At 44.7% G+C, this 26,573-nt stretch overlaps 1 protein-coding gene across 3 annotated transcripts; it reads right to left on the minus strand.

Moving 5' to 3' along the window:
- Nucleotides 1-200: 200 nt before the first annotated feature.
- On the minus strand, nt 201-25,884 carry LOC107079791 (tRNA (32-2'-O)-methyltransferase regulator THADA). Of its 3 annotated transcripts, XM_015366453.2 has the most exons (31): nt 25,648-25,884; nt 24,952-25,132; nt 24,327-24,413; nt 24,125-24,152; nt 23,632-23,780; nt 23,329-23,451; nt 22,304-22,424; nt 21,789-21,931; nt 21,226-21,310; nt 20,815-20,951; nt 20,210-20,407; nt 19,225-19,951; nt 17,621-17,773; nt 17,171-17,280; nt 16,542-16,702; nt 15,978-16,153; nt 15,513-15,698; nt 14,704-14,840; nt 14,295-14,438; nt 14,025-14,129; nt 13,363-13,563; nt 12,875-13,025; nt 12,013-12,259; nt 11,127-11,363; nt 10,521-10,725; nt 9,819-10,025; nt 8,118-8,356; nt 7,649-7,819; nt 6,496-6,774; nt 4,950-5,155; nt 201-4,020 (listed from the first exon to the last, which is right to left on the minus strand). In XM_015366453.2, exons 1-31 carry the CDS (start codon nt 25,779-25,781, stop codon nt 3,767-3,769), a joined length of 5,682 nt encoding a protein of 1,893 aa, XP_015221939.2. In that variant the 5' UTR covers nt 25,782-25,884; the 3' UTR covers nt 201-3,766. The 3 variants fall into 3 exon arrangements, with proteins under 3 accessions (XP_015221939.2, XP_015221940.2, XP_015221941.2); XM_015366454.2 differs by lacking the exons at nt 201-4,020; nt 4,950-5,155 and having other exon boundaries at nt 6,641-6,774; nt 7,699-7,819; XM_015366455.2 differs by lacking the exons at nt 201-4,020; nt 4,950-5,155; nt 6,496-6,774; nt 7,649-7,819 and having other exon boundaries at nt 8,172-8,411.
- Nucleotides 25,885-26,573: the final 689 nt, after the last annotated feature.

A 26,573-nucleotide genomic window follows, 5' to 3' on the forward strand; every position in this document is an offset into this window, starting at 1 on the left:
TTTTTTCTTTCCTAGTTTCCGTGTTGTCCTGATTGCTATTCCAGACAGGACTGCGGGATTTATAACCATGCACTGTTAGCTTCAAGCAAGCAGGAGCAGGGCAAATTAGGTTTATGTAACAATCAATCAAATGTCACCTTTAGAACAACAAAGAAGGACAGAGATATTCTAGTGGTTCCTCCAGGATATGGCCAACTGTTAGAATTTCCATTTTCGAGCATCGTAGAGTTTACTAGACAGACTAGCAAGTCAAAACAGGAAATGATACAGTTTCAATCTCAGAGCTCAGAGAACGCAGGCAGTAGGAAGTTGGAAACTGGAGTCAAATGCGATATGTGATCTTGTAAACATTAAGCAATCTTAAATTGGCCGACTCTGTTCAAACACATATACCTCTCTTATTAAAGAGTACTGGGCCTAGAATTTAATGGTGGCCCAGAGATATTCAGAACACAAAATGTATATTTCACAGAAGGTAATGTCAGCAAAGATGTTAAACACAAGATGGAAGGAAACAAGTGTCAACAATTACAAGACTGGAGGTAGCTTTGTTCCTATTTTTACATTTTACAGTACAGGTATGCTTGGGCAGGCTAATGCAAGTCAACAAGACAACTATTTTATTTTTGGTGCTGCAGTATTCATATTTTTTGAAAGACAACAGAGCAAATCTGATGGTTGCAGTGTTTAACACAGCAAACTGTGTCAGAAGACAGGGTCTCAGTCAGGAGTTAGAAGTAAGATCCAACCACAGAACAAAGTAAAAAACATGAAATGTTTAAGTTCAGAGACACAGAGGTAGACACAAAATCATGTAAAAAGACTTGTGTTTCCTGCTTCGAGTTCTCCTGCAGGCAAGTTCAAAAACAAAAAGGTGATTATTACAACCTATGATTATTTTTACCGTAAGATTCCATTGTAGTGTTATAATGTTGCTAGTTTTACACAGTATTACCTATGGCAACTCACACAAAATCATTAAAACAATTAACACTGGCAGGCATGTATGAACTGAATGTTTCCCCCCCCATCTGATACAGTTTCCTTGTGACTTGGGTACACACTGTTCTCTTTAGAGGAGAGAGGCCTCGGAGAGGCGCAGGTGTGGGAGACTATGCCTAGAAGATTTCTCTGAAAGTGTGTTCACCATATGTCACATAGCCTTCCTTTCTGGTGAAAATCAACACAAAATTGACAAATAATGCTGTCAGACCACATTTGAGTAGTTTAATTAGGTTTCAAACTTTGACTTTAATTACTGAGACTGAAACCTAATGAAAATACATTTTTAACACAGGGTAGATGCTGTTGTCACAGAAGTTAAGGCATCTGTTCTAACAAATTTCCATGGATTAAAAATGTCCCTTCCCGTAGGTTTCCTGAAAAACACATTCCTAACTACTCTCCTTCTTGCAGACAGGCGAAACAGAATGGTCTCTGGCAGCCAGGCAAAACTGCACATTAATCAGGCCTTTCCTTGAGACTCGTCAACAGAGCAGAAGCTCAGAACACACCAAGGCCTCTTCGTAAGATCCAGGTGAGCCCTCTGCCCCTCTACTCCTGTGTTAACATGCTCAAGCTGAATAAACCATGCTCCAGACTCCAAATGAATGGAGATATGATTCAACAAAACCACATGGCAGCTTGGTAAAATCCTGTAAACAATGAAGATACACTATATCATGGGCCTTAAACATTCTGCAGTAAGGCCTCTCTGTTCCTGACATTTATGTATCTTTTCACATTACCGTGTGCTTGCTTTGATTTTAGCCATATTTGGTAGAAGGTGCAGTTAAAGGTAGGTAAGAAAATTCAGGTGTTTTGTTTATATCAGCAAAACCGACCATTTTTTTAAAAGGCACAACAAAAGGAAAGAATGTACACAGCAGATTACATCCTGGTTTGGGGGGAAAAAAAAACCAAAGTGCTTGGTTTACATTTAAAACCAATCCCTTAAAACTGCCAAAAGGTTTTATGTTCAAATAAAATGAGATCACTTTTTCCTGAAGAAATCACAATTCCAGATGGCCTGATTTAAAATGACAAAGTTTAAAATGATGGGAAAGAACTTTTATATATTTTTAGATCATGCAAAGTACGTTCATAAACTGGGTGGCCACGAAAGTTTCGCTGTTCAGTGTTCATTTTCCAAAAGTTAAAGGCCCAGGGAACAAGAATGGTCTTCAGCATACAGATCTGCTTCTCTAATGCAGCTCTTATAGGCTCTATACCTGATGTAGCTGAAAGCACTGCTGTCAAATCAATTCAGAGTGTTACAGATACATTAACAGAATGGACATTTGGAGAAGAGACGAGCCCTCTAATGGAATAGATGAAACCCACTGCGATAGCACTGAAGAGTCACCCTGCATCAGGGCTCTGAAGGCATTACATCACCGTTCCAGTTCTGCGCCACAAAACAGAAACCTCTGGAGAAAATACTAATGCACACAAATGCTCAGGAAAGTAGATGGGGAAAAGCTTTTTAATTATTCAAGAGTAAAATGAGATCCTAAGGGGGGGAACGCTTCCCCTACTGGTCGTTAGGGTGTAACTGCAGGGAAATATAGCTCCTTTGATGAGACAGATTTAGATCCCAAAAGCGGTTCTAACCGGTCAGGGGCAGAGCTGCTCTGTTGTAATAAAGAGCAGCAGGCTGGCAGCATCAGCTGCTACAGCCTGAAAAAATCCTTTTCTGCGCCGACATCTGACAATAGGAGATGAAAGAGGCTGCTTTTAGCTTTCGTGAATCCTCTGCATCCAATTTGATATACACTGTCCAACAACCAAATTCATCAGTCCACCCACTCTGCCCCTGAAAGTAGAATATCCATATATTCACAATTGTGAACAGAGACATTTTCCACATTAAATGGAAAATGGTACCCAAGCTGTACTTCCAGTCATTTTATACAGTACATCCCGCATTTCATTTTGTGAAAAAGCCCTCTTACTACCTGATTTTTCCGAAAGCCTTACAGAGGGCAGAAGGCAAAAGTAGATGCAAAAAGGCAAAACATCTTCAAGCAACGTTCCATGCACGGCATGAACTGAAGTCTCTTTCCACATTTTCTTGAGCTGATGTGCTCTTTTTTCAGCACCAGAAGGTGGTGCTTAAATTCTTCGAGTGCCTTGGTGGCTATATTCACACAACACTTAATGTTAAAACAAGAAATAACTCAAAAATATACATTCACAGGATGTTGCTGAAACATAAACGTTGTAGTATATTAAATAATGGATTAGCTGTGGAATTACATAATTCATATCTTGGCAAGCCGGCCGATGTACTTGTCTGTGTGATTTGCTGGAATTGAGAAGGAGACATTATTTCTCATTGCATTTCTTAACTAGGGTTTCATGTAATACCTGACTGACAGAGTGTTCACTTATTAAAGCCGTAGCTTTCTGTACTAATGCAGTACAGTGGTTTCAAATCTAACCTCAGGTTTTCTAAACAACTGCATAAAATTAAAAATTAAAAAACTAATAATGGCCACAGTTACTGATATACATGCACCTTATACATATTCACTACACATTCCTAGTGAAACGCGTTACACGTGATGAGAGGTGTAAAATACAAAACACTGCATGTGCCAGAAGATTATGTGGGGAATGGATTTTCACTTGAAATGCCAGAACTTTATAAAATCTACAACATGATTTCTACAATTCATGTAAACAAAAGCTGACATCACTGGATCAGCTGATACGAGACCCCATGGTCTTTGATATGCCACAGATTTTTACTGTTGGGGGGATGTCAGTGGGTTCCCACCCAATCAATACCCACTGACACAAGGACACCATGTTGAGAGAGAAGCCTCCGTGTTTCCTGCAGGTCAGCCCACAGTGCCTGGGGTGGACAGTGGAGCTCGGGAGCCAGAGGCTGGTGATCTTCTGAGGCCTCCAGCAGATGCAGCAGAAAACCCGCCCTTGCAAACAGGCCGGCTAGGTGACCATGGAAACAGGGCCCACACTGCCAACCCAGATGGCCAAGCGCCACTGCCTCATCTCCTGAAAAACAATAACCTGAATATTATTATTAATAATAATAATAATAACCATAATAATACTTACACTTACGTAGTGCTTTCCTGGTTACAGGTTATGGGGACTCCTAGCCTGGATTTTGCGACAGCAGCCGAAGTGCACCAGCTATCGTGGGGAGTGTTCCCTTCACTATACTGGGACATTAGGACACACACAGACCGCAGAGTGAGAACCCTCTACTGGCCCCACTAACACCTCTTCCAACAGCAACCTGAGCTTTCCCAGGAGGTCTCCCATCCAGGTACTAGCCAGGCTCATACCTGCAGTGTGATATAGCTGCTGGCTATTATTAGCTGTATTAGCTAATAATAGCTAATGGCTGTTTTTGAACACTGGCTCTTAAAACAAGAGCAAATTAGGCCTTCCACCAGCTTTTCATAAATCCGGTTTAATACTGGTATCAAAAGGTCCAAAGTGGTCATGATAATATATACAGGCATTCCCTGTTATACACCGGCGTTAGGAACCAGAAAGTAGCAACATACAGCAAAATCACACATAAAGGGGAATTCTTCCCCAGAAGAGCAGTGTATTGATGGAGGGTTCATATTAAACGATTCATAATCTAAGTCAAACGTAACCGCAGTGTCTTCAGGAAGAATGTTTTTGTTAGATTTTGCTCATCATAATATTGGTTTTTCATTTCCACAACAGAATAATCCATGAACCACCTGCGTTGCTGGCTTTTGGTGCCTTGAAAAACAAAGTGAAGGAAGGGAATTTTTACATCAAGTCCCACAGTTCATCAAAGACCTCAGTGCAGGGCAACTTAGAATGGGGACTGCCTATAAATAAAACAACACGTTTGGAGAATTCTGTGTATTGTGTTCTGTATCGGAACATTTCACTTTTTTTATGAGGAAACCAAGCTTGTATAACACCAGCTTCAGTACCTCTTCCGAACAGCTGCTTGCAGAAGTGGATGTTGTTCAAGATGCCTGCTGTGTTTTCTGCTGCCCAGACGGCCAGGCGGTTTTTGAGATGGGAGGGTTTGTCTGTCTTGTCAGCAAGCTGGATGAGGTAGGGGAGGAGGAGTTCCGACATCACGGAAGGCTCCTCAAACACGTTGGCATCGTCTTGTTCGTACAAGCTTGTGCACCTGCAACACGTAACGGATTAACTGTGCTGAGCTTCGGAGAGCAGGCAACAGTGCAGCATACATAACGCTGATCTCAGGTAAACCTGAAATGTCACTGTCATGTCAAAAGAATTACTGTCCAATGAAGCGAAAAGATATCCTAATGGCATGGGTGTTATCCAGATGTTTAAAGATCACATCTGGGCTTCACTGACCCCATTAAACAATTAGCTCTCCCCTTATCTTAACATCCAACACAATAGCCAAGGATCCAGGTGGCTGAACAATTCTACTAATTTTTAACAGTGATCAGATAGTTCCCAGTTCAATCATTAGGTCAGCTCTCTCAGAGCAGTCACTGGGAAGAGTAGCAGAGGAGAAAATGACAAACGAGGAAGAAAAGCAGGTGAGAGAGCAAATCCTTCAACAGACCAAGGGAACAGAATCTGCCCAGACACTCTGAACACTAAAAAAGACTGAACTCTAGAGACTAAGTACAGGACTGTTGTTTCATAGTTGTTGGAAATACTGACTTCCTATCCACCAGGCTAAAAGAAATGTCTCATTGTTATTCTGCATAGGGAAGCAGGTTTCCATCTGTTTACCATTCGTTTTGGAGAGAAAGTTAGTCCCACGTGGGACCTTTTATTGGATAAGACCAGTTCCTTCCCTCTTTTCTTATGCACTATTTGTGCCTCAGTTACAGAAAGATGTTTATGTTTTCTGTCTGACAAGCAAGACCCTGGTACTTGCAGAACTGAAAAACTTTAGAGCACTAAAGGTTGTCTGATGTGTATTTGTAGTATACTGTAAGAAATATTCATTTTTGAATTTGCTGGCTGCTTATTACTCTGTTACCACCCTCTCTTAGCCACAATCTGCCAGATGACAACTCTATTCGCTGATGATAACAGGGTATGACTGTTCATTTTTACAATTTGTGTGCATAGCAAGCTTGTGTCAGAGCCCGCTATTTGATTTGGCTGATACTTCTTATTTTATAATTTAGCTCCCTAGTTTGTAACCATCATGCATTCACTCAAAACAACAGCTTGTTTTCATTTAAAGGATACACTCCTTTCCAATGCCAATATTTCTCAGATGTGTCCACACAAAAGCACAAGTATTGCTTTATGAGGAAATGCTACAATAATCCATTAGCTCCCACATACTTATCTTCCTCAAACTGAGCCTGGTTGTGTTTATGCCAAGTGGTTCCTAGAAGAAAGCAGAAGAGCCTTTCCAGGAAAACACTGGAAATCAGTTTAATTTAGATGCTGCCCTACTGCAAGCTGTCCCGTGACGCCCAGTACCCCCCAGAAACCCCTGCAGATCAGCAGCTCCAGCAGAGGAGCACTCACTCTGCGTCTGCGTCCTGGGCACCCCTCAGTGCTTCCTTCAGGTCGCCGTCAGGGAGGTGCGACAGCAGAGCCCCTAGAGTGCCTGGGCTATCCCAGAATTCCTCCAGGAGGAGCTCCAGCAGGCCCAGCAGCCCCTGGTTAACTTGCATCTGAAAGCAAGGGCCCTGTCCCTCTGTCCCTCCCTTCCAGAGGCTGTGCAACATGGAGGCAAACTTTGCGGCCTCTGTCCTTATTTGCTGGCTCTCATCCTGCAGGAGGTGAATGGCAGTATTTATCAACCTACAAAAAAAAAAAAGCACACTCATCTCAGTTAGCATTCAAACCTATTGGTGGGTGTGAAGCAACTTGCAGTTATACACAGCAGTTACTGAACTTGCTTCTTCACACTGTCCAGTTATTTCTGATTATTGCTGGTTACCCCCCAGTGATCTGTACATAGAAAAGTATCTCCAATATCTTCTAATTAAAAACTGAACAAATAGCTGATTATGTAAGCCCAGTAACCATGGCAATGCTAATAGGATGTAGAATTATGTGTAGGTGGAGCATGCCTACTTTTAGCACCAACAATACAGAACAACACTGTTGGAAATACATAAGAAAAAGGGTCTTTTATCAAATGGACTTCATGAAACAGTCTTAATTGAGGCTACTTATTCTTTAAGGAAATGTGCCTGATAATCTACCCAACTAATGGCTATTCAAATCAATACATCCTTATATTTACAGGTGTTACATATATATATATCTTACTAGTACATCAAATCACCGGATTAGGCAATGGATTACAACTACAACAATATCAACTCACTAAATTAAATTAATTCCCCAGCTGAAATGTACATATAGCTCAGCATAGGTTGTAATGGCTTACTACTGTACCAACGGAAACCATATAATCAGGACATACTCTTCAGCTTTCGCACTTTAAGCAGAAACTGACAGAGCCTGTGATCACACTTATGAGATGGCTGCCGCCTAAATACCTGTAGTTTTTAAACCACCTCCTCTTGTCACAGCCTGTAAATGAAGTGTGCGTGTCGGAGGCAGGAGTGCTCAGTAAGTGCAGGGGGAGGAGTGGCTGTGTTTCAACAGAAGAGGACTGGAGGGTGCAGCACTCGGCACAGCTGTGAAACCCTAGGAGCCACAGTACCTCACGCTGAGAGCGGGCTTTGGGGCGACACCTCTCAGGGTCCTGCTCACCAGGGGCGTCCCAGCTTGCTGCAGGGCATGGGTGCAGGCCAGCCTCAGCGTCTCGGGCGTTTCGGGGGTCCGGTGTGTCTCCAGCAGCCGACACCAGCGTTCTGTCAGGGAGTCCTCACAGCTGGAAGGGAGACAGAGCTCGCCATGTTTGAGACTGAAAGCAGAGCCAGATATTCAAACGTGTAACAAAGCAAACCATTAACACTCTCAAACTTTGTGTTAGTTACTAAGCACATCAAAGGCGCCGTGATCAAACTGTGGCAAATTCAAAGCAAAAGTCATCACACAGACAGAGCTCTTGTGCAGGGCAGATCACAGGCCTAGGAGGTTTTTTGAGATGTTAATCAAGAGCAACCCAGCCTCTCCAGAACTCCTGCAACAGGGCAGTGAGCGATCTGCTGCCTGGGAAGGAGACCCACCTCTGAGAGAGCAGTAGGCCTGCGGCGCAGAGCGCCTGTGAGCGAAGCTCAGGGCCGCCATCCTGGCTCTCCAGAAGGGCCAGCAGCAGCGCGGTGCTGGCCAGCGAGGCCGTCCGGCGCGGAGGGAGAGCCTCAGGAGACGGGCTCTCAGCGCAGGAGGACATGACTGCGACGAAGGCCTCCAGGAAGGTCTTCTTGTACTCCGCGCTCCCCTTCATCAGCGTGGCCTGGAGGGCCTCCTGCACACAGAGCGACGACAGGCAGGTGATCCACAGGGACTGCACCTGACAGCGTCTGGACACACCCAGCCCCTTTTAATCCTTGTGTAATTCATGCGCACAAGATCTGATGAATCAAATATTCATGACCAGCACAGCCAACAGCTAGTTCACAAAGCACACATTGTATGACCAATTGATATGAGTGGAGCCATAATGATCAAGATAATAATAAAAATTGCTGACACTTATATAGCGCTTTTCTGGACACTCCGCTCAAATCACTTTACAGGTAATGGGGACTCTCCTCCACCATCACCAATGTGCAGCCTCACCTGGATGATGCAACGGCAGCCGTAGTGCACCAGTGCACTCACCACACATCAGCTATCAGTGGGGAGGAGAACAGAGTGATGAAGCCAATTTATAGAGGGGGATTATTAGGAGGCCATGATTGGTAAAGGCCAAAAGGAAATTTGGCCAGGACGCAGGGGTTACACTCCTACTCTTTTCGAGAAATGCCCTTGGATTCTTAATGACCACAGAGAGTCAGGACCTCGGTTTTAGGTCTCATCTGAAGGACGCCGCCTTTTTTTACAGTATAGCATCCCCGTCACTACGCTGGGGCATTAGGACCCACACAGGCTGCCGGGTAAGTGCCCCCCTGTTGTTCCCACTAACACCTCTTCCAGCAGCAACCTTAGTATTTTCCCAGGAGGTCTCCCATCCAGGTACTGACCAGGCTCACACCTGCTTCAGTGCGTTGCCAGTTGCAAGTTGCAGGGTGAGATGGCTGCTGGTAACAGATAAACCTGTTTTTTTATCATGTCTTGACTCCATGAGGAATAATTCTGCTTGTATCTGGGCGGTTTACAGGAAATGCTTTGGACAAGCCTCTTGTAATAGTACAGTGGAACATCATCAATTTCCCTTTGGGATCAAAAAAGTCTTATCTATCTATCATGCAATAAAATAAGGAAAAGGAGACCTTGTGTGTGGATTTTATTAGACCATTATACTGGCCTGATTCCACAGGGACTGGCTCATGCCTCAACAGTCATTTTACAAAAGGAAACCTTTTAATATTTTGCTCGATTGTTAAAATAATTTATATGCTTCAGAGTATTTTAACAGCTACTGCCTGCTTAAGTGTAGACAAATGATTTTTGGGGAAAACAAAAGCACATAAATACATTAACGTTTTGTTCTGAGTCAAATGCTCTCGGAAGTGGACATAATTTTTGAGAACTTATCTTGGTTTCCTCAAATTTCCTTACATTGTGTTTAAACTCGTTGTTTTCCCATACAGAGTGAACCCATTAGCAGACGCTCTATAAACATAACAACCTGTCACCTCAAATGACATTACATATATTTTCGTTACACTGCTGCCTCAATCAATTCAGAAGGAAAGAAAGAGCCACCCTGAGACTTCAAAGGTATATTCATTCCGTCTCCATGTTCAAAGTGATAATTATCTCACCCCCAGTGCTTCTGCCAACACAGGCTGGATATCAGTGTCCATCCAGCTTTGCCCATCTCTGGCCCAGCTGACCAAAGATAAGCCCACATCAGGGTCTTCCACCGAAAGCAGCTTCCAGGCCTGTGCTGCCCTCTGGTGGTCCCTGGATCTCACTGCCTCGTCGCAGAGGAGGTTCACAGCGTTCTGACAAAACACTGCAGAGCCCACCTGTGCAGACCACAGACACAGCTGAGAAATGCTTCCGGCTACAGTCTGCGAAAACCACACAGCTATGACTAGGCCAGGTCGTTGTATTTGTAAAGAGACACAAAACAACAAAACAAGAGAGGGGGTATATTCACCTGTACTGGTGGCAGTAAGATAAGATCACTTTATTAGCCATGTACAATTCCTCGCAGTAGGAATTTGTCTTTTCACTTACCCTAGCTTGCTCTCCATGAAACACACAGGCACACAGACAGGGAGAGAGAAGCTTGGGGTCAGAGCACAGGGTCAGACATTTATATGGCGCCCCTGGAGCAGCTGGGGTTAAGGGCCTTGCTCAGGTGCCCAACAGAGGATGATTTCTCTGCCAGCTGCGGGATTTGAACCGCAACCTTCCAGCCACGGGAGCAGATCCTTAGCCACAGTGCCACCGCTCCGGCATGCCAAAACAGCTGTTCTACAAAACAGTCACTCTCACCAGGTCTACCTGGTGCCTACCTGTAGCCTGTTCCTGGGGCTCTGGAGCTCTGTCACTAGGCTGGACTGAAGCCGCTCCACAAAGCTCTGCGTGAAGGATCCTGCCAGCTGCGCTGCGACACTCAGGTACGCAGAGCGGATCAGAGGGCACTCCTGGGCTGACGTCGCCAACCACAGCCCGGATTCCAGCTGCTGTGCCAGGCCACGCATGGCATCCGTCTGCGCTCTGCAAGGAGCAAGTCCCTGAGCCTGGCTTTTTCATGGCATCAGGAAAGAGGGACACCCTACTGCTGGCTCACGCTGAACAAAATACATTCATTTCAGATATCATGCCTTTAACAAGGTCAGTAATGACAGAATGAATTACCCAAAGCCCAATGTTATCTTGTCCCACCATCCTCCCCTTTTTAAATGAGTTCTGCACCTGTCCATTTTCCAAACAATTTAGCCCATGGAGGGTCGCAGAGATCCCAGAACCTGTCTTGCCAGGCAAAGTGCTCAAGGTAGGATACAACCTGGACAGGATGCCAGTCCTTCGCAAAATCTGTGTGGCTTTGGACACTAATGTTTCTGTAGGTGACTGCCAGCAGGGAGTCGGTGTGCCCATCCTTTTGGGAGGTCTCTTACCCGTCAGCTCTGAGAGCTCTGGCCAGCAGCGCCCCGATCTGCAGCAGCTGTCCGTGCAGGCTGTTGTGACAGCGGGGGGCGTGGGGCTGCGGTAACTGTCCAGCCAGCTGCAGCAAAGTGCTCATGTACTCAGAAGGGGGCGTCATGGCCGCCAATGCTTTGGAAGCCATAACTCTCACGGCGTAGATGGGACTGCTGGCTAGCTGGAGCAGAGGAGGCAGGAACGGGGCGAGAGAGCTAGGGGAAACGCAGGGCACAGTGAAGACATTTTAAGAGCCGAACTTACTCGCCACCTTTACCAAAAGTTAACAGATTTACTATTATCACAAATTCACCTGCAAGTACATATCGTGGCCAAATTTCCCATTGGCCCTTACCAGTCATTGCCTCCTAATAATCCCCCTCTATGAATTGGCTTCATTACTCTGCTCTCCTCCCCACTGATAGCTGATGTGTGGTGAGCGTTCTGGCACACTATGGCTGCCGTCGCATCATCCAGGTGGATGCTGCACATTGGTGGTGGTAGTGGGATTCCCCATTACCTGTAAAGCGCTTTGAGTGGAGTTTCCAGAAAAGCGCTATATAAGTGTAAGCAATTATATTATATCCGTGCCTTCGTAAGGTATAACATCAAAATATACAAAGCAATAACTTTGAATGACCACAGTGCATATCATAAATACTGGATTTTCACACAGTAAATCACTATTATGTCCATACAGAGCATTAAAAGTGCTGGATTCTAGCAAGCTGACCTAACTTCCAGAAAGATTTAAGGCACATGACCACGAAGTTCTATAATAACCCGTGTAAGTAAGCCACACTGAAAGATTCCCGACTTCACGAGCACAGCGCAGCGAGTATGTGTGGGTCCCAGACCCGGTACCGTGTCTCGTTGTGGGCTCCGGGCTGCAGCTTCGCCAGCAGGGTGAGGACGGAGTGCAGCGAGGGGTGGAGGTGCAGCCTCGCCTCCCCTCTCGCCCCCTGGGGCCCGGCGGCCCTCACGAGCTCTCCCAGGAGGAAGGGCTGGAGCGCGGGGTAGCGTGTGAAAAAGGCCGGGGGGGACATCCCGTGCTGGGGGCACCCGTCCTCCCCCCTCGATCGCTGTCCCAGCATCCGAGAACACAGCGCGCCTGGAAGCATGTGGCATGAGAAAAACACTTCAATCCTGCAGCTCCTGAACCCAGCCTCATCTTCACTCTTTTAATCTGCTGAATGGGGACACCCAGAGGAGAAAAGGTCTCACGGACTCTACGATTCTGCATTTCAAAATAATCCCTAGGTTTCCCCATAACAATTGACTACACTACAATAGGAGACAAAAGCAGTAAGAAACTCATTTTTTTAGGAGTGCAATGAAAAATGAATTTTGTTTGTTGTGCACATACAAATGCAAATGCAAAACAATTAGATTAAGGCTTACTGCAAGAGTCAACGAGGTTTTCAATGCATGTTACTCCTGTTTACTTTTTAAACTGTCAAATGTAGACTTTATAATCAATCAATTAAGTGGTTAAAAAGATAAAGAAGACGGCACTGGAAGAGATCAGAAGGATGCTTTTTGAGCTGAGGAGGGTGTGGTATTCTGGCTGTGAGGGGGTGTTGTGACTTCCTGTGCTGTTAATGTATGGATGTGGAATATGGCCTCACAGCCCTGTCATGAAGAATGCAGCTGTGCTATGCAGGTCTAAAAACAAAAAAATAGGGTGACAAGCACACAGAAGGTTCCGGACAAGAAAGGTTCTTACTGAAAAGCTGGATGGCAGCATTCCTCATTGCCCAGCAGGGGGAGCTCAGAGTATTCAGCGACAAGATGGTCATGGTTGGAGCAAACTGAAGCACAGCAACTCCCAGCCCCGCGCTTCGCACCAGAGCCTGCAGGGCATGGACAGCACACACCTGGGAAAAGAATATTTTTATAATTCCTTACACATGTATAGCGCTTTTCTGGACACTCCACTCAAAGCACTTTACAGGTAATAGGGAATCCCACTATCACCACCAATATGCAGCACCACCTGGTGATGTGACAGTAGCCATAGTGCACCAGTACACTCCTCACACACCAGCTATCAGTGGGGAGGAAAGCCAGGAAAACAAGGATATATACAACAGGATTTCAAGGGGTGCACAGGCTTTACACGGAACACTGACAAAACTTTAACCATGTCTCCTGGCAACAGTAGAGTTCCCACAGTGCAATGGGAGTGTTATGCCATCAACGCAGTTTCTGTACCTGCGGCAAGTCCAGGGTCTGGTCCCAGTCCTGCGGCAGAGGGGCGCTCGCTGTCTCCAGCAGGCCCGTCATGCTGAGTGCCAGGAGAGGCCGGGCTTTGCTGGCGTTCTCTGCTGCCACGATACTGACGATAAGCATGGGCAGGCCTGCTGCCCTCCGGGTGACTGAACTACTGCGGGGGGACTGCAGCACCGACAGCCCCTGGGGACGAAGAGGAGAACATCATGATTTCCCAAACATGCCAAAACAGAGTTGGAAAATGGAATTTCTAATTCCAGTTTGGGAGCATTCCCAACCTGGTCATGGACACCTGTCAAATCAAAACCTCGCCTATCAAGTTTGGGTTTGTCTAAGGTTGCTTGATCACTTCTGTCTGCCCCCCTGCTGCTTCCTGAGCAGGCCTGCGCAGATGTTTCATGGCAGTATCCAGGACACACACAGACACACAGCAATGGCCAACTGGGGAGGACAAGTACAGATCCGAGATCCAGAAATACTGTTCGATCCAGAACAAAGAAAGTGCTGCCTCAAGTTCTTTTTTAGCAAAGCCAAGAATTATCCCCTAATCCGTTTTTATTTAGACATAAATCTGAATTACTCAGTCCATGCTGGAGAGCTGGGCCGCAACTGAAAATCTTAAAATCTTTGCACTTAAAAGCTACCTGCTCCAGCATCTGTGCAGGGATTTCCTGGCAAACTGGATCTGGATGATTTAAAAGAACTGTACAAAATCTGGTAAAACCAACACAGCATCCCTCCACCGCTCCCTGGACAAAAGAAGCAGAAAAACAGGAATTAGTTTCTCTCCAGTCAAATGGAGAGCTCATGACGGCACAACATAAAAGCCTACCTCAAGGTAACTAATTGCCAGGCAACTTAATAAAGAAGAGTAAGATCACGTAGATAACATCCATCTTGGGTTTGCTTCTTACCCAGTGTCGACATTTGAGAAGAATATCCTTGAACACTTTGGCTATCCTCTTCAGATCCTCCATGGTGAAAAGGGACCCTGAAGCAGCAGTGGGTGCTGTTGAGAAGCCTTTCTCCACAAACCGGCCAAGAAAAATGCCAATTTCCTTTAAAAAGCAAAAATGGAGTATTTTAATTCTCCACATAACTTAAGTTTCCACAAGCCTAGAAGTTGGCAGCCATTATTAATGTGCATTATCAGAAAACAGTTTCAGATAGAGATAAGCCTTTTTAAGGAACAGACAGGCAAAAACCAGGAGAGCCAGGGTAAAGCAATGCGTTCATAAAGACAGTCAAGCGCACGGTGGTGGAGTGTCTTGTGTCTGGTCCTCATGGTGCTGCGGAGAGGAACGCTAGGCAGTCATCCCTCACCTTCAGGGAGACCCAGCAGCACGTGAGAACGAGGCTATGCTCCTCTGACAGCAGGACGCAGCCCTCCTCCTCCTCCTCGCCCCGGGCGATGACCGAGCGGATGGCTTTCCCCATGTCGCAGAACGAGGGGGGGGCATCTGGAAGACAGGGGGGCAGTGAGAACCGTTGCATGCTTCCGTCTCTTTCCCCACAAATAATTTGTTGGCTTCCACAAACATTCGATGACATGACAGCGCGTAACAGTAGAGTTTAAACCATTTTAAAAATAAAGGAAATGCCTGGACTCCGCCCAAAAAGTATTTTTAGGGAGATAAATATTTGGTGATGTTTAATTGTAGCAATAACCCCCCTAATTAGAGGAACACTTAATATCTTTTTTCTGTCACTTTTCCCAGCTGTTTCATTCAATATCTGGTGTAGCTATGTCTGCTCTTCATCGCTGACTGACGCCTGCCTCCATTCCTTGGGCCCTTGGTGGTGGTGGTGGAGGGGAGTCCCCATTACCTGTAAAGCGCTTTGAGTGGAGTGTCCAGAAAAGCGCTATATAAGTGTAAGCAATTAATATTATTATTATTATTATTATTATTATTATTATTATTATTATTATTATTATTATTATTATTCCTATGCCTCCTCCAGGAGCCCTGCTGCAGTGTGCTCCATTCCGGGCGCAGCCATTCGAGGTGCAAAAGTGCTTCACGGCCCTTGAAGTGTTTGTCTGTGCCTCGCTGCAGCCTGATCGTACAGCACAGGTCTCCTGACACAGGCCTTGAACCTTCTCCCATCACTCTCGGCTCCAGGGGCCTTACCTTGCTCCTCGGCAGCTCCAGCTGGGTCTCCGTACAGCACCCCCAGCAGGAACAGGCTTATCTTCTCCACCGTCTCCAGCAGCCTCGGGATCAGGTCTGGGCCCCCGGGGCTTACTTCAGCTTTCCGTATGGATGCGAAAGCATCAGGGGGCTCCAGCAGGCATCTCTGCAGCGCGATGAGAACCCCTTGGAAAGACGAGCAGGAGCTGCAGCACGATGGTGGTAGTAACAGACACAAATCGGACACGAAAGCAGCCGTCCTCAGCAGTCTTCCTACAAGTGACTTGGCTACCCCCTCTTGAAACTCAAAACCTTACACAGAAGGCTTGTATTCTAACTCCAAAACAAGCTTGGGAGTTTCACAGAGGCAGCTGGTATTCAGCTTGGAAAAGTTAGCTTCCCATCGGCGAAACCAGGCCTTATTATCGGACCTTAATTTGCTTGAATTATGCCACTGGAACCTACCATGTAGTGGGTTTGTTCTGGCAGCATGCAGCATGTCTCTTCTGGCGGCAAGGTGCTGCTGTTCCAGCTCCTGGAGCAGGTACAAGACCATAGACAGCACCTTTACCTCCTGCGTGGGAGCCCTCTCGTTCTCCCCCTTGCAGCCGGTCTTCAAGACCGATGAGAGCTCATCTGACCTTCAGAAGAAATCAAATACTATGGCTGCAGTGGGAATGGCAAAACCGATTTGATGTTTCAAACATCAAAATAACCTTACAAAATCACTTGTGTTTTTCACTTCCTGCCCTTGCTGTTCCATCCAGCTGGAGGTTTGCTCAGATGGTTTCAGCCTCTGTTGCAGATTTCAAAAGTCAAACAGTCCTTTAGAGATTTGGAATTGTACTCTATGGCCTCAGGCTCCTCAAGTTTTAAACTAAACTAAACGTTTACCTTTAAAGCAAAAAAGGTTTGGTTTTTACCGTCCCTCGCCCCTCCTGAAGTGCTGCATGCCCACAGTTCTAACCCCACTTTCTGTGCAAAGAGCCGATTAACGTGCATCATCGTTGTCAACTCCTCTCCACTTACTTCAGGAGGACTATCTTCATCGCGAGAGCCCCTGCTTGGGCGTCCTGCACCCGGGGGCTGCGCATGAGCTTCTGGGCACGCTCGAACAGGGGAGGGCTGAGGTCCCGCGGGAGAAGAGGGGGGAAGAACCTCAGGAGCAGCTCGGCGGTCAGCTCGCGGATCTAGAGAGGAAAACGGGACACTGCGACATCCGGTCTGCCTATATCCTCCCTTCGTTTCTGACTGACTGGCCCCTCTCCAGCTCAGCCAAGCCGGAAAATGATTTTAGAGGTGCATTATGTGGAAGTGCATTTAAAATGGAGACCAGGAGGCACTTCTTTACCCAGAGGGCTGTAGGAGAGTCTGGAATAAGCTGCCCAGCCATGCTCTTGAAGCCAATTCATTGGCTTCTTCCAAAAAAAAGCTGGATGAGATCCTTGGATCAATTAACTACTAACTACCAAACAAGCGAGCTGGGCCAAACAGTCTCCCATCGTCTGCGATTATTCTTATTTTCTTTTCTTATTCCGTACTGTACTCTTATCGTATACTGACACATACAGTATGTGGGTTTCAGGAACACCAAGCAAAAAAAAAAGACTCCCGTGAGCTGGGAGCTCCACTCTTTCAGGCTGCCCTGAGCACTCTACCTCATTGGTGCCGTCCTCCAGGCAACGAAGAAGGACCAGCAGGTTTGTCCTGCAGAAGAAGTCCCACTGCCCTCTCTGCCTCGTCCAGCGCAGCAGGGCCGACATGTCGACTGCACGAGCAAGGGCAGCACACGTAAGGAAGAATGAAAATACCATATTATGACGATACGCAAAAAAAAACGTTCAGAACGCGACACGTGCAACAGCTAAAACTCTGGGACATGTGAACAGGATACCTGAACGTCTGCACGCTACACAACAAGTACAGACCCTGGCCTGCAGGTGAATGGTTACTTTAGCTTTTTGAGTTTTAATGTAATTAAAAATGTTCAGAAACGTCTAAATTGCCAGATTTGGTTGAGCTAAACAATTGAAATTAAGAACTTTGGAAGAATGAAATGCAGAAGGGCCTGAAGGCTCTACCCACAGTACCTCCATGCTGCCACTGACCTGGAGGCTGACCTTTCTTCTTGTCTGGGCTCCAGCTGTCAGTGCAGGTTTCCAGCACAGCAGACAGCAGGAGCAGAACTGTCTTTTTCCTCTGGTAATTAAATCCAGGAGCCAGATAGCAGAAGCACAACTGTGTCAGCCAGTCCACAAAATCTAGAAGAAAGATGCACCGGCTGTCAGCACTTTTACAACCACTCCTTGCATATTCTCAGTGATTAGAAAACACGTCATCAGATAGCAATTACACCACCGACAGAAACATGTTTTAGCGAGGTATTTTAAGTGTGCAAAATACAATCATGTTTCAATTTCATTTTCAACAAACAAAAGAGTCAGTTTCCATAGATCACTCTGAACTACCACTTAACATTTTTTGCCATCTTAGGATATCAAGTAAGCAAATGCATGCTTGTTTTCAGGAGAAACCAACTCATGAGACAACTGTACTAACTTCAAAAGAACAAGAAAGGACAAAAAAAATTCCCTGTGGAGTTTTGGATGAAGCTGCTTATTTTAGTGCAAGAGGTCCAGATAATGGAAAAATAAAATGCATGCTGATTAATGAGTAAAAAAAAAAATACTGGGCTTTCTTTACGTTTAAACTTAATTAAGTTGAATTTCATACTGTTTTTTTCATTTCATTGTATGCATATGTGTATTGTAGCAAACAGATATCTGTTTTTTTTCTTACAGAATAAAAACTCCCATCGTGCAGCTAAAATTTTGCCCTGCCAGGGTCAAAAAGAGTTCACTTAATTGTGACCGTTCCTGAATGCTGATGAAAGGAGAGAGCTGGATATTTCCCCCGACGAAACAATGGCACTCCCTCTTTGAAAAACTTTGTCACAGTTGGCAAGACAAATTGAGCAGTGGCTGAACACTTGGCAAGCAAATCCACTTAACATTTGCTCGCGAAAACTTCACTGCTAAAAAAGGCCCAACAGGCAACCTGTTACAAGCACATTCCAACCAGAATTCCTATGGAATCCCAACAGATTAGTCTGAATTCCCAGCACAGGCGCAACAGGAGACAGGCAATGGACCCAAGAGTCTCCCATTCTGAGAGCAAGCCTCAGCACAAGCTGAAGGGAGAGAGATTATCTGTGCATCTTTTAGGGGATTTGCTCTGAAAGAACTGCCCTTCCTCCTTCAGAGTAAAGCTTATCTGCCAAGAAAGCGGAGTTTACTTTGGTATCGGACTGACAGACCTCTACGTAAGGAAACAAAACACCTTCATCTTAACCTGCAGGACTCTCTAGCAATAAACTAAAGCCCCCTAACAACTAAGCAACTTGACAGCAACGAAAAGTGGTGGGATATAATTAATGTGGCACAAGGAATTTCTCACCCAAAATGTGACACACACCAGAATTAGTGAATACGACCAGTTCTGAGAAGAACTGACCAAATCATTATTAAAAAAAATAGTGACTTTTCAAACATAAAGACGTTAAAACACTGCATTTGCATAATGATATTGAATAGTCATAAAAACAACAAAAGTATAGTGAATTTCTATACACTGTAACACTGCAGAGGTGAAGTCACTTGAGTGTTTCGGATATGGACCCACAAGTCCAAGTCCGTCCCCCTGCTTTTCTCACCTACACCCCGAGCAAGGACCAAGTCCTGCTGCCCCTCGTCTCCACCCCCTCTGGCCTCCCGCTCCTCCTTTCCCTGTAGGCCTCTGAGGCAGGCCAGGCCGCTGTCCCGGATTCGGACCAGGAGCCTCTTCACCCCGGCCTGGAAGTGCTGCCGAAAAGGGGAGGAGTCGCTGTTCAGGTTCAGGGGGACGAAGTCCCTCATCTCCGACAGCTCCAGCTCCGTTGGGGGCTGGCTGGTTTTGGGGCCGCAGCAGAGGAGGCTGACGGCGGCCAGGCGGACGCTGTCGTCCAGAGAGCCGAGGGCCAGGCGGAGAGTGGACAGCAGATCCCTGCTCAGGGGTGAAGAGCCCGTCACTGTCCTCTGGACGCTCAGCAGGCTGGCCCAGGCACGGAGGTGCCCCGAGCGCGTCAGGCTAATCCGCCCCTGCAGGATCTCGAAGGCGGCTGGGAAAACACGCAGAGTCCAGGGCAGGAGGTAACTGGATGCGTTGTTCTGCAGGAGGGTCAGGTCCGAGGTCAAGGCCTCCAGAAGTGTGGGGTACCAGCGCTCGGCCCAGTGCTCGGCCAAATCCTTTTCTGAGGGGGACGGGTGGTTATTCGCCACGCACAGCTCCTGCCTCTGATGTCGGATCAGCGATTTATAGACCTCGGAGGCGCAAGGAGACAAGTGATTGGTGGAGAGGCACTTTAAAAGCTGACGAGGGAGATCAGCGAAATATTCCAGTACCTGAAAAAAGACAAACGTACACTACAGTCCAGGATCGAAACAGGCATGTAACAGACAGGACTAGATATTGACTGATGACACTTATTTAGAGCATCTGCATTGCAATAACTCTTAGAATGCTGCCCTCGCTTTCAATAATCAGTCAAATTCTGTTAGGATTATGCAATTGCACAGAAAGCACTTAAATGAGTGTACAAATTATCTTTGTTTTTGACGGCATAGTACTCCTTTTGAGAACTAAGAAATGACTGTACCTACCCTGTTCGTACCAACATAAGGGAGCAGAGCGCAGAGAGGGAAGTATTTTGCTTTGGCCTCCCAAGGCAAGGAGGTGATTCGGTGTAGTAATGAGGTGTAAAGAGGCTTTCCTTCTTTAGTAAAGTGTTCACACTCCAGCTCATAAATCTCCAGCAGATGACGGAATGAGCTATGTACAAATTCAGAGATGCCTTCTACCTGGAGAGACAGGAGGTTAAGAAAAAGGAGATCCCATGCATATCCTGCATTGTACTGAGGACCAACATACAAAGTTAAACACTGTTGTAGACTTTCCTTGAATACAAGTAATGCTGGTGAAAACTGAAGAAAAATATTAATTTTATATTATAAACATTAATCTACATATCAGAGTCCAGTGGATTGTCATTGGAAAACAAAATCATAAATGCTTCTTCAATTTTATTTAGTTATTTATTTAACTCCTGGAAAATTTAGTTGCAGAGGAGAAATGTATCATGGATAGAAAAAAAATGAGAAACAAAAAAGTTCCCCACTTGAAGAAATCGGCCTTGAACAGGTATTGTTCAACATTTCAACATCTCAGTTTCTTTGTTTTCTGGACTGAAACAGATGAAAAGACTCACTGGGCTTTCTGCGTTGTTCCAGATGACTGTGCTGAGTTGTTGTTGCAGACGTGAGTTCTCAGATAACAGAGGAGTCCCTCTCACCACCCACACATCCTGCAGGCTCTCCTTCAGACTCCTCAGCCACATGGCAAAAACTGCAGACACCCACAGAAAAGCTCAAGTCAGGCTCCAGCACTCCATACCAATGTTAAAGGCATCTTAGCCATTACTGGCATTCATCTATGAATTACAAAGATTATTACAACACTTTCAACTTAACAACCCCCTGTAAAATGCTTTGTGTTCCTTTTACAGTATTGCATTTTTTAACATGTCTTATTCCCAAAAACTCGACTAGTGCAGAAAACAGTCTTAATCTCTAGCACCTTCACAGAGCAGATTCAGAGTCTTTGTTGTAGCCTCCTCTACCTTGGAAGATGTAATAATGACAGTCCAGATTCTCCTCACACAAACCAGAGATGACAGGAAACACCCCATCCAACAACAGGCAGGTCTGAACACAGAAATCAAGATGCACTCAGAGAAAAATAATTATACATAAAAACAGAACTCAGACAGTACTTCTTTAGCACTGGCATGAAACAATGCAGTAAGATCGGACAAAGGTACAGTGCAGCCAGTTTTGAACTATTCTTTGTTCATTATACAGTACCTTACTAAACATACAGGTGTTTGAACTGTTAACAGATGCCTTACTTTCATTAGAGACAAGAGCAGACTGACTGGGTTACTGAGAAGTCTAAAACGTGTGTAATTTTTATCTATGAGATGCTACAAAAATTAACAAATGTTTACTATTAAAAACTTAACGATCAGTTGAAGATCTAATTTCCAAGCTACGGTAATCTGGAATCAGCAAGATCAGAAAGATCTCACAGGAGCAAGTCCATCAAGCTTGCCCGTTTTACAGTAATGAAGGTTCACTGTAAACATGAAGGAGAATTAAACCCAGTGCACATTAACAGTTGTACCCCTTTGTTTTCCAATGGGCTCAACAAAATGTCCTTCCTGAAGCAAGTCAATAGGCCTCTTGTCACTGCCAGCCTGTCCACACCGTCTCGGCTCCGAGCCCGACAGGCCACAGTCAGGCTGCCCACACGCAGCATCTGGGAATCTGGAACAACAAGAGGGGACAGCAGATTTACACACAGACACAACACACCTTCCACTCAACTGAACTGAAGAGTTAAACATTTAGCACCAGTTTAAGGCCTGAAGACAAACATAAAAGCAATAGAACAATCATAACTTAATTAAAGGATCAATCAAGGATCGATCTTTTAAAAAAAAAATCTCCTGCACTGATTTTGATGGACAGACACCATCAGAACACTTCAATTCACCACCTCCCCCCATTAAAACACTTTCAAATCCAGGTCTTCGCGGGGATATAAAGGTGGGTTAACGAGGTTCTGCGCTACTCGCTAATGACTCATCAGGACACCAAGGCCTGCACGGACAGAGTTTTCCCAGCTCCAGCACTCACCTGTGCTGGCGAGCTGCAAGAGGCTCAGCACTGCTGCTCCTCCATCCTGGGCCTGCGGCGCAGTGTTCATCGCCATGGCAACGGCGGTCCCAGCCAGCAGCCGGGTGTCTCTGTTTGAGGACTGAGAAGGAGCACAATACGGTCCCACTTGAATACCAATCAACGGTAAAAACAGGGGAACAGGAGTCCAGCAATACAAAGAAGCCACAAGTTAGTATGAATGGTGATGTTTACAACTTCTGCTTTGACATGTTCAATTCAATTCAACTTTATTGTCATTAAACTTACACAGGTGCATAGTATAATGAAAAGTGTTTCTCATTCATTAGTCACTCAGGTGCAGTATATAAATAGGACAGAAGATAAGACAATAGACAGTAACACAATAGCAATAACAGTAACATGTAATAACATAACATAAATAACATGTAATCAAGTAATCAAAACTGTGCAAAATTCCGCAAACAGAGAAAATTTACAGGACAAAAACAGTGCAAGGTAATTCTTGGAACAGTGCAAAAAAAAACAGTATGGTTAAAAGTATTATGGTTAATTAATAAATATTGAATATTATTATGCCTCTTACAATTTTACTGGGCTATCGAGGGGACAGTACAATTTTGGCTTACGTGTGTGTGGTGCTGTAGGAGTACAGTGGTTGTGGGTACAGGAGGATGTTAGGAGAGATCATAATAAGGTGGAAGGGAGTGGGGGCGTCACCAACTTGACAGCTCTGGGGAAGAAGCTATTTTGGAGTCTAGTTGTGTGCGACTGGAGTGACCGGAACCTTCTGCCAGATGGTAGGGGAATAAACAAGTTATGACTGGGGTGAGTGGGGTCATGTTAAGGGACAACTTGATCATAAGGTCTTCTAAAATAAGGCCAGTTGCAAAAGAAGGGCAGTCAAACAGAAGTTCAGTTTGTCATTTGCTTCCTTGCATTTTGAGACCTGCAGTATTGGCAATATTGTTATTTTCTAAAGAGCTGATGCCTTCAAATTAAGGACAGATGAAAAAGAAAAATACCTCTCCCAAGACGATGTTTAACAGGTGTTTTAGAATTCTTTCTGCAACTGGATTCCACGGGTTCTCCTCCCAGATCAGTGGAGCCGTCTCTTCTGGCAACAGCTGGAACATCTGTAAGCAAACCTGGGAGTGGTGCAATGGTTAATTTCCCGCTGATGAAATGAGCACAGGTCATGATACAGCCTATGCAGTGCACACCAACTGGCAAACAATCTTCAGCCCAATTTACAGCCAAACGGACCGCAATACCGTGCAAAAAGAAGGAAAATAACGGGCACATTATGTGCGCCATGCTGTCACAACCTTCACTGCGAGGTAGCAGTGCTCTCCGTTTCTTGACGCCTCTAGCTCCAGGATCGCTGGAAAGGTCTCGGCTAGTTTCGACAGGAGAGGAAGACAGGATTTCCTCCAGACTTCACGGCCCGCGGAGCTGTCCTCCAGAAACAGGCACACTGCCCGAAACACAAGCCAAAACATTAGAGGGTGTACTCCACTGTGGATCACTTTCAGAGGACAAATGAGGAATGGTGAACCTGCCCTGCCCGTGACAAGATGTTCTACATGCGTGTCAACAACATTGCAATGACGTGGGCTTAACACCACATTTTACAATAACTCTCTGAAAATAGATCTGGCAGGAACACTTCTAATGGTATAATAAATACAATTTCCCTATTTAATACCGTGCTAAGTTTAAAACTGCAAATGCACTAAATGCTGTGAAAGGCACATGAAAAATGTCCCTTTTAATATATAAACAGAACACCTAAACAAAGCAAAAGTATCTGAGACTGACCTGTGTGGAAGTCACTGACAGATAAAATCTGAAATGAAGAAAAAGACGAAAGGAGAACGAGTGATCAAAAACCATCAACTTTCATACTTCTATTACACATCCTGACCTCGATTCAAGTTATATAGCCATAGCATTCAGCAAAGTAAAAAGATATTCTAGACGAATTACCTCACACAATCAGTAAGTTTTACATTAGCCTGACCTGAGTGAAGTCCACTGTGCTGCTTAAACATGTCTGTATCGCCTCAAAAACAAGCAGCTGATTGCCCTCTGAGAGTTTCACCATCATCTGCAAATCAAAAACACGCAACCATTTAAACTGTGCGTCTGAAAAACAGGATTTAAAGAATAAAACTGCAAATCCATAAAACACGAAGAACTGAAAGAGAAAAGAATATAGTTTATTACTGAAGACCTCCAGTTTGCAGCAGACTGGTGAAATAAAAAAGATGTCTATCTCTAGATCTGCATGCAACATGCCGAATAAATTACTCACCTCTCCTTTAGGACAGCGCTTTCGAGGCACTATAAAAATCTAAGCGGCTCGCTCTCAGTTATTCCACTTAAAGACTCACCATCAGCCTCAACAAACGTATTTATAAACCCCAACATTAAGAGTCTCTCACCCTAGTCTTTTGTCTTAGTCATGTCTGGTTCGTGCAAACCATGAAAGGCACCAGTCTTGTAACTGGCTGGTTCTGCACTGACAGGAATAGGAGCAAACTATCGAAATAAAAACAGTTCAAACTTAACAAAGAGACAACATTTGGTAAACCGGTAAACCACCCATATAAGAAAAACAGTACAGAGTCATGGGTCCTGCATACCTGGTCCAGCTTGCGGAAGGCAGTGGAGTTGTCGAGTGATTCCAGTTGAAAGGCAAGAACCAGCTGCACCAGAAGACCGAGGTGCTCGTTCTCCAGAGATGACAAGTCCTGACCAGTAAGCCTCTTCAGTTTCAGCAGAGCCTCCTCCAGGTTCCTCTCTCTTGAGCGTTTTACAGAACTCCTGCGTAGTTACAGCAAGCACCACTCGAGAGATTCTCATATATACAGTATATACACATACTGTACACATTTCCTTTTCCATAAACTGTTTCTCATAGGGTGTCCCTTTGCTTCCAGAATCAAGTCAGTCAAACCTATGTCATCCAATCGGCTCTTCAGAGTGACGCTACTCGCCACTGAATGGCTGTCAGTGTGCAATCTCTCAGGATACGCAGCTCCGGAATTTGTAAATGTAATACTGCACTTTTGGGGCAGCATAGTGGAAAAAGCCTGTATGTTGGTCTCATGGCGTTCTACGATTCTGTGCATAAGCATTATTGCACATTTATACATAAAAGGACATCTGCTATTATAAAATCGCGTTTTCTCATCAGAAGAGAAAGGGACAGGTTTCCAGGCAATAGTTATGCTCACGTGAAAAAGAAAGTGTGTCCTGTTTTGTTTGGCATGCTCGAAAAACCAAACCATTTTGCTAAAAAAATATATATATTTTTAACGATAAAATCAACAACTTACCTCGCACATTCTATGAGTTTTTCAAGGAAGGTAATAAGTTTATTCCTGACATCTACAGGTATTCTCGCGTCTGTGTTCTTAAAGAATAAAAGGCATGCTTCAGATTGTTTCTGCGACGATGCATCCTGAAACATGTTTTATAATCGCAGCTGAACTGTAAATATTAAAAATGTGTGCACAAATCACACACACGCGAAATTAAAATACACATGAGCAGGACTACAGTAGAATAATCAAGAGCAACATAAACCAAACGCGTAAGAATAGGGTTATGAAATTGTTCTTGCGCCTCCTGTCTGCGTGGCTGCCTTAGGGATACTTGACGCTGAGAAATCCCTAAACTAATGTTCCGATTTAATAAGGCTTTGGAAAATCACCGGTCTCATCATTCCACACGTTCTAAGGTATAAAAATAACATGTATTATTATTGAGATATCTTGGCACTCTATACATAAGAAAAAATATAAATATATATTGTTACAAATAGAACACAACATACATTGCGTTGTCTATATTTATGTTTTAGTTTGATCTTTTATTTAAGCATTACAATTTTTACGGATTTTAAGAGCAATCAATTTTATGATTCTGTGTGAACTGCATTTCATTATTGAAGATTTAAGTAAAAACATATTCACAAGAAGAGTATGTTTTTCAAAATGAAAAACACCAAAAGCCCCTACCTTGGCATTTGAAAATAGTTCATAGTTTCATTTGTGCTAAAATATTTGTGCAAAGAAGTCCAAATATAAATTATATATATATATCATTTTATATTAGAATATGGCATTTTAGAACGTGTTACTGTAGAAAAATAGAAAATGTCTGAATCAGAGATGATACACTGATTTTCCAAAGAACAATAAAAAGAACAGATTCTTTTTCTCTACCTCTTATTCTAGCGGAAGGATTGTATTTCTTTAGA

Source organism: Lepisosteus oculatus, chromosome 22 (genome assembly GCF_040954835.1).
Source record: "Lepisosteus oculatus isolate fLepOcu1 chromosome 22, fLepOcu1.hap2, whole genome shotgun sequence".
Classification (NCBI taxonomy): Eukaryota; Metazoa; Chordata; class Actinopteri; order Semionotiformes; family Lepisosteidae; genus Lepisosteus; species Lepisosteus oculatus.

Coding starts and splice junctions, on each gene's coding strand:
- LOC107079791 (XM_015366453.2), bottom strand. CDS start 25,781: ATGTTTCAGGATGCATCGTCGCAGAAACAATCTGAAGCATGCCTTTTA. Junction 6,775..7,648: donor AAGCCCGCTCTCAGCGTGAG/GTACTGTGGCTC, acceptor TTTTTTTTGTAG/GTTGATAAATACTGCCATTC. Junction 5,156..6,495: donor GCCCAGGACGCAGACGCAGA/GTGAGTGCTCCT, acceptor TACGTGTTGCAG/GTGCACAAGCTTGTACGAAC.